The sequence below is a fragment of the Euleptes europaea genome, chromosome 3, assembly GCF_029931775.1.
Source record: "Euleptes europaea isolate rEulEur1 chromosome 3, rEulEur1.hap1, whole genome shotgun sequence".
NCBI lineage: Eukaryota > Metazoa > Chordata > Lepidosauria > Squamata > Sphaerodactylidae > Euleptes > Euleptes europaea.
Genome location: NC_079314.1, coordinates 82,183,873 through 82,190,304, shown reverse-complemented (window position 1 = coordinate 82,190,304; position 6,432 = coordinate 82,183,873). Strand labels below are relative to the sequence as shown.

The 6,432-nt window shown below is 43.7% G+C and overlaps 1 protein-coding gene across 1 annotated transcript; it reads left to right on the top strand.

Moving 5' to 3' along the window:
- Positions 1–862: 862 nt before the first annotated feature.
- BTG1 (BTG anti-proliferation factor 1) lies at positions 863–5,785 on the top strand. The gene is made up of 2 exons (XM_056846812.1): positions 863–1,052; positions 4,467–5,785. The coding sequence occupies exons 1-2, from the start codon at positions 905–907 to the stop codon at positions 4,829–4,831; spliced, it is 513 nt and encodes a 170-aa protein (XP_056702790.1). The 5' UTR covers positions 863–904; the 3' UTR covers positions 4,832–5,785.
- The last annotated feature ends 647 nt before the right edge of the window (positions 5,786–6,432 follow it).

Sequence of the window (6,432 nt, the reverse complement as noted above, 5' to 3'; positions counted from 1 at the left end):
GTCTATGGAAGTAGAAAAGGGCAAGAGTCCAGGAGCACCTTAAAGACTAACAAGAATATTTTCTGGCAGGGTATGAGCTTTCGTGAGCCACAGCTCACTGAGCTGTGGCTCACGAAAGCTCATACCCTGCCAGAAAATAGTCTTTAAGGTGCTACTGGACTCTTGCCCTTCTCTACTACGGTTTATTTAGTGTGGTATGGAGCTAAAAATCCGATGGAGAGAGCCTCTCCTGATGCCATCGGATTGTAAAGAAGTCGAATGGCTCTGGAGGAGGCGGGAGGGTGGCGGTGAAGAAGGGCCGCTCAGGGCCCAAGAGGGCCGCTGCCACCCTGGCGGGGAAGTTCGCGCTGCTGCTGCTGCTGCAGCTTTTCCTCGACGCCAGCCAGCCAGCCAGCCAGCCAGCCAGCCAGCCAGCCAGCCCTTCCACTCTCAAGCTGCGGCTGCGGCTGTTTCCCAGGCCCGGCAGCCGACGCAGCTCCAACTTCTCCCTCCTTCTATTTGTTTACAATCGGATGACATCACTCCCCCCCCGGTGCCCCCTCCGTTCCAAAGGCGACGTCACAATGGTGCGATCACCGGATTGGCGGCGGCGCCTTCTCAGCCCCTCGCCGCCGCCATTGTCGCCCGGCCGCGGCTATAAAAGGCGGCGCACGCAGCGCCGCTGCCTTCGTGCCCCGTAGTCAGGACATGGTCGGAGCGGTCGTCGCCGTCGCCTTCCTACCTCAGCGGGAGGCCGATGAGTCGGGGAGGGCTCCTCACTCCATTCCTCGGGGCTCGCCCGGCTCTTTCCCCCGCTCGCCTTCTCTTTTCCTCTGACCCCCTCCGCTTCCTTTGAGCGCCCCCCCTCCCCTCCGCGGCCCTCCCGCTCAACCCCCGGAGCTGGCTGCCCCTCGCCGCCGCCTCCATGCATCCCGCCCTTTACACCCGGGCCAGCATGATACGCGAGATCGCCGCGGCGGTGGGCTTCATCGCCAAGTTCCTGCGCACCAAGGGGCTGATGAACGAGCGGCAGCTGCAAACGTTCAACCAGAGCTTGCAGGAGCTGTTGGCAGGTGAGAGGCGGCTGGGGGGGAAACCGCGACGGCGATAAAAAAATACATAAAAAAAGAGAGTCATCGCCATTCGTAACCATAACCGGGGGGAGGAGTGTGGGAGATCCGCTCCCGCTCCTCCGGCCCCTGCCTCGACAGTGCCTCCATTTTTTACCCACCATGCCGTCTGTTCCTTGTCCCGAATAGTTCTGCGTTGTGGGTAGAGGGGGGGGTGTTTTGTTGGTGTTGTTTTCGGGCGCGTGAACGAAGCCGGAGGACAGACGCGGCTTTTGCACGGCGCCCAGGGTCAGGAAACAGCCCCCCCACCGTGGGGTGGACGGTACTGCAGCGTTCCCCCCCCCACACCCAACATCGACTATCTGCGCACTGATACTTTTGGGTGTAAAAGTCTTCCTCCCCGACCCATTTTGAGATCTCTCTGCGCGGGTGTTTTTCCGCCTCTGTGTTTCTGTTCCAGATCACGTCATTCTGATTCGTTCACCTCGCTGCTCCCCCCCCCCCCACACACACACACACACACGCACGCAGCATTTCTGCCTGGAGAGGAAAGTCTTTTTTTTAATTACTTTTTATTGTTTTTTCCCTAATAACACAAACCATCTTATTCGGTATTTCATAAAGCTTATCTTACCATATGTTGGTAAATAATATATAGCTTAATGTATACCTTCATTGTTAAATACATCTAATAGTTTGGACTCCCTCCCCCCCCCCAGCTTCCTCTAACCTATTCATAATCTAGTCACTCCTTTATATTGCAAATTATCTATTCTTACTAGACTAGTTTATAATTTTCTATTTATTTCTAATATCTGTTATATACCCATTGTCATATGTAGCCTGATCACCAATATTGTCAATTAAAATTATTTTTTTTAAAAAAACAATGCTAATAGGTTACTATCTATTATATACGCATTGTCATATATAACCTGATCACCAATATTGTCAATTTTTTTTAAAAAAAAAATTTTTAATAGGTTACATAATAACTCCCAAGAAAAGGATAGAGCTATAAAATCTTTACATTGATAAACATCGGAGGGGGAAGTCTTGTTCGCCTTCCTCAGTGCCGGTGGACTCGCTGTGGTTCTCTTAATTCCCACTGGACATTGCGGGGGTGGTCTGTTTTTTTTTGGGGGGGGTTAAGAGTGTTCCATTTAATTAATGTGGAGCAAACGTAATAAATAAATGGCGATTTTTGTGCAGTGACTCCAAAATCCACGAGATCTAGTTTTGTATCTCCCACTCATTTCCGTTCTCCAAATAGTCCCCAAACAGTTCTGTTCTCCCCAAACAGCCCCTTGGACTGTTTGGGGTCCGGGGGTGGTCTTGTTGGCTTTCTTGAGTGTAGCTGTGTCCCTCAGTATTCTATCCAAGGAAGAACCATGTCCCGAATCATTTCACATTTTCCATTTAGCACTTAAGAAGTGTTAGTTCTTTTTCTTCTTCGCTTTTGAGGGGAAGCATATAGTATATTCATTTCTGCTGAGTGAGGGGTGACAAACGGCAGCATTCATTCTTTGGCTGGAGCTCGGCTATTAGGGAGCTGGTGTGTAGGCATAGTCCCAGAGGCACTCACTACTTCCTTTTCCCTGCCTCCAGCTTCACTTTAAAGCCCAGAAGCGTTCACCTCCCTTTCTTATTTCTGGAACAGTTTGTAGTAGTATATCTGTGCGGATTCCTACTGCCACTTTTCTGCATCTCACACAGTTGCCCCTTGTTTGCTTTTCATTTCACTGTATCTAAATGTGGCTTCTTTTCATTTTAGTAAGACAAAGAAATGCCACTAGTGTGTGAGCAAAGCAGTTGTAGTAATTCACTGTGCTCTGATGTGCCTGTTCAAGATAAACATTGAAATGCAAACATTGTCATAACCATCAAACATCATCCTGTGGACTTCAGCACTACTGTTTCACACATTTTTAATTTTAAAGATTAAAGGATGCATTCACCCAATAATATTTGAACTGTTTTAAAGCACTGTAAAATTCTGGAAGTATTTTCTAGAGGGTAGTATTGAACACTTCAGCGAAGCATTTGACTACTGTAACAAGACTCCTAGGCAAACATAGGAACAAATAACCTCTCCCATAGAAATAAAGGTATCATAATGAATCCATGCAATTCAAGCAAAACATTTACTCTTGACAGGAGTATAACTTTTTCAGATGATTTTAAAAAATCTGGTACCTACTAGAATTCATACTGCTTTGTCCGTGTCACTAATAACAAAGGTGTAGAAGAAGTCATGAGTTTTGAGAAATATATGCAAACTTATACAAATTGCATTTTTAAGAATGTTATGGTACTTTTTGTTTTGTACCACAAACAAAGTCAAATATTTAGCCAGAGATTGCAAGCCATCTGCTTTTCATATTAGAATTTTATACATGGATATTCATGTATGAATAAATTTGTTTTGTAATGTGAGAATGTGGCTCCAGTGTCTCTATTAATCTGATACACATCTGGAAGCAGACTTTCTGCTTCATGCTGTGATTGCAAACGCACTTGAGCTTGCATTACAAAATGCAGATGACCTCCTATATAAGTGTGAGAGAGTGGGGGTTACCGCACTTTGTATTCCCAGCAATGTATGAAGAGTTTGAAAATGTAAAAAAACATCACTTTAAAAGGGTTTTTGGATACCACAGCTTATAAATGGTTGGAAGACGTCTTCACAGCTAAAGGGGCCAAACAAAGTGCGAACAGTATTTTTTATAACATTTTCAAACTCTTAATACATGGCTGCAAATACAAGTGCGGTAACCCCCTGTGTATATAAAATTGTGAAGTGTGAAACAGTCTTTGGAGTTCATATGTGAAGCATTTTTTTCTGTATTGCCCCTAGTTTCTACCCAGTGAACCAATTACTTTGGCATTTCCTAGTCCTCTTTAGGGGGTGCCTTTCAGTACAAGTTAGTTGACCATGGAATCGACCCATAATTTCTCTTGAAGAACTGCACTGAGTGAAGCATCTGTATTTCTGTCAAGCTTACCAGTTTTCTAGGCCAGCAAATAATGAGCTTTTAGATGAACATATGAAGCGCCCTTACACCAAGTTAGACCATCAGTCCATGTAGCTCAGTAGGGACTTCTGTGATTAGCAGTGACTGTTCAGGATTTGAGAGAAAGGTCTTCCTTAATAGCTGTTCTCTGATATGCCTCTTCCCCTTGAAGATAATAGGGATTGAACCGGGATCTTCTGCATGCAAAGGATGTACTTTATCACTGAGCCATGTCCCCTGTTCCACAGCTATGTGTGGCTGTGTTATATCTCGTCTTATGTATTTCTCTTGGTCTTAGCTGACTTTTCTCTTCATGTGTAATAAAAAGAATTGTATATGTGTTTCTGAACTGGTTATGAAACGCTAAGTATGATCTCTTTGTTGCCTTATTTTTGTTCTGTAGAGCATTATCAACATCACTGGTTCCCTGAAAAGCCATGCAAAGGATCAGGCTATCGTTGTATCCGGATCAACCATAAAATGGATCCCTTAATTGGGCAGGCAGCACAGCGGATTGGAATCAGCGGTCAGGAACTGTTCCAGCTTCTTCCAAGTGAACTCACTCTCTGGGTTGACCCTTACGAAGTATCCTATCGAATTGGAGAGGATGGCTCAATCTGTGTGCTGTATGAAGCCACACCAGTGGGAGCCAGTCAAAATAGCACCAGCATGCAAATGGTAGACAGCAGAATAAGCTGCAAGGAAGAACTCCTCTTGGGCAGAACAAGTCCCTCCAAGAGCTACAATATGATGACTGTATCAGGTTAAGATATAGCCTATGGATGGATCATAATGGATCGATAAATTTGATTTTTTTTTACTTTGGGTGGGCTCCTCTGGGGATGGATTATGGAATTTAAACCATGTCACAGCTGTGAAGACCTGGCACAAGATAGAGTGGTAAACTTTATTTTATAGTGGCAGTGCCATAGTTTTGACAGTACCTTTCCGTGATTTTAATAGCCTGTGAGTAAAGATGATCACTTTATTTCCTTAAGGTGTGAAGTTGTCCCAGGAAGGCTGAAGTTTCCTCCCAGATGTCGTGCTTAATTTGTTTTAAAACACACAATTCTTTCAGCCCAAGTCTGTAGCTATAAAATGGTCCTCTGCAGTAAATCTTGCTGAGTAAATTTGCACTATGACATTAAAAAAAAATTGTTACCATTTTTTGGCAGCTCAGTAACACGACTTGTTATGAACATGATAGTACTGGAAATTTTATCTTACAAGACTTTTACCTAGCACTTACCAATATGTATAAACTGTACATAAGTCACACTTAGTGAGCATGAACTGGGGAAAAAATGGTCAGATCTCTGTTGTGTATTGGCCTTTAAGGTAGCAGGTGAGCAGGAGCCGCTATGTCAGGCTTGAGAGAGACCATATAAAGACACTGTCTGAACTGTGGTGTGTTTACCAGCCAGCTATCTCTACATTTGCTAGCTTGTAGTTTTCTAAGACTGAGTAAACCTCTTATTTTTAGAAAGTGGAGGTCTGGTTTGTAATTTCCTTGTACTTAATTGGGTAAAAGTCTTTTCCACAAACCACCATCTATTTTGTGAACTTTGTTAGTCATCTTTTTTTTTTGGGTAAATTATGAACTGGTGTAAATTTGTACAGTTCATGTATATTGATTGTGGCAAAGTTGTACAGATTTCTATATTTTGGATGAGAAACTTTTCTTCTCTCTATAATAAATTGTTTCCTATCTTGGCATTTTAATTTAATCTCCTGTCGTGCTTGCATAGGATCAGTTAAACTATTTTTAGGTCCTAGTGGACTTAATGTATTGTAAAGGATAAGCATCGAAAGGGATAAGCATTGAGCACTGATGCAGGGGAAAGCTTGATGGTGTGATGGATGGATGGATGGATGATGTTCGGAGAGTCACGCCGATGTGCCACTTGAATACCTTTTAAGAAATGGTCTGCACTGTGGAAACAACACAAGGGTCCAGTAATTCTGAAAATATACAGAAATAACACTCAACAATTGAAAGCTGTGAATAAATCCGAAGGCTAATGTTTACACGGGTTCCCGATGAACAAGGATTTAGCTAACTTAAACTGGCTACTCTGACCTTCCATTTAAAAAAAAGAGGCAAATTATTCCTGATCTGATGGATGCTCTGCACAATTGGTGTTTACTAGGACAAATATTTCACAGTCCTTAGGAGCAGTTTTACCAGTGAACAAAAAGACCGTTTGCCTTTCACTTGCCAACAAATGCAACTCTTAGAATTCAGTAAAGATGACTCTTCAAAAGGTATGTGTGTTTTTCCTTCCCAAATTTTAAGTAGATATCCTGGAACTAAAAGGCTAGCCATCCTAGGCACATTTACTTGGAGATGTCCTATTTAACTTGATGGG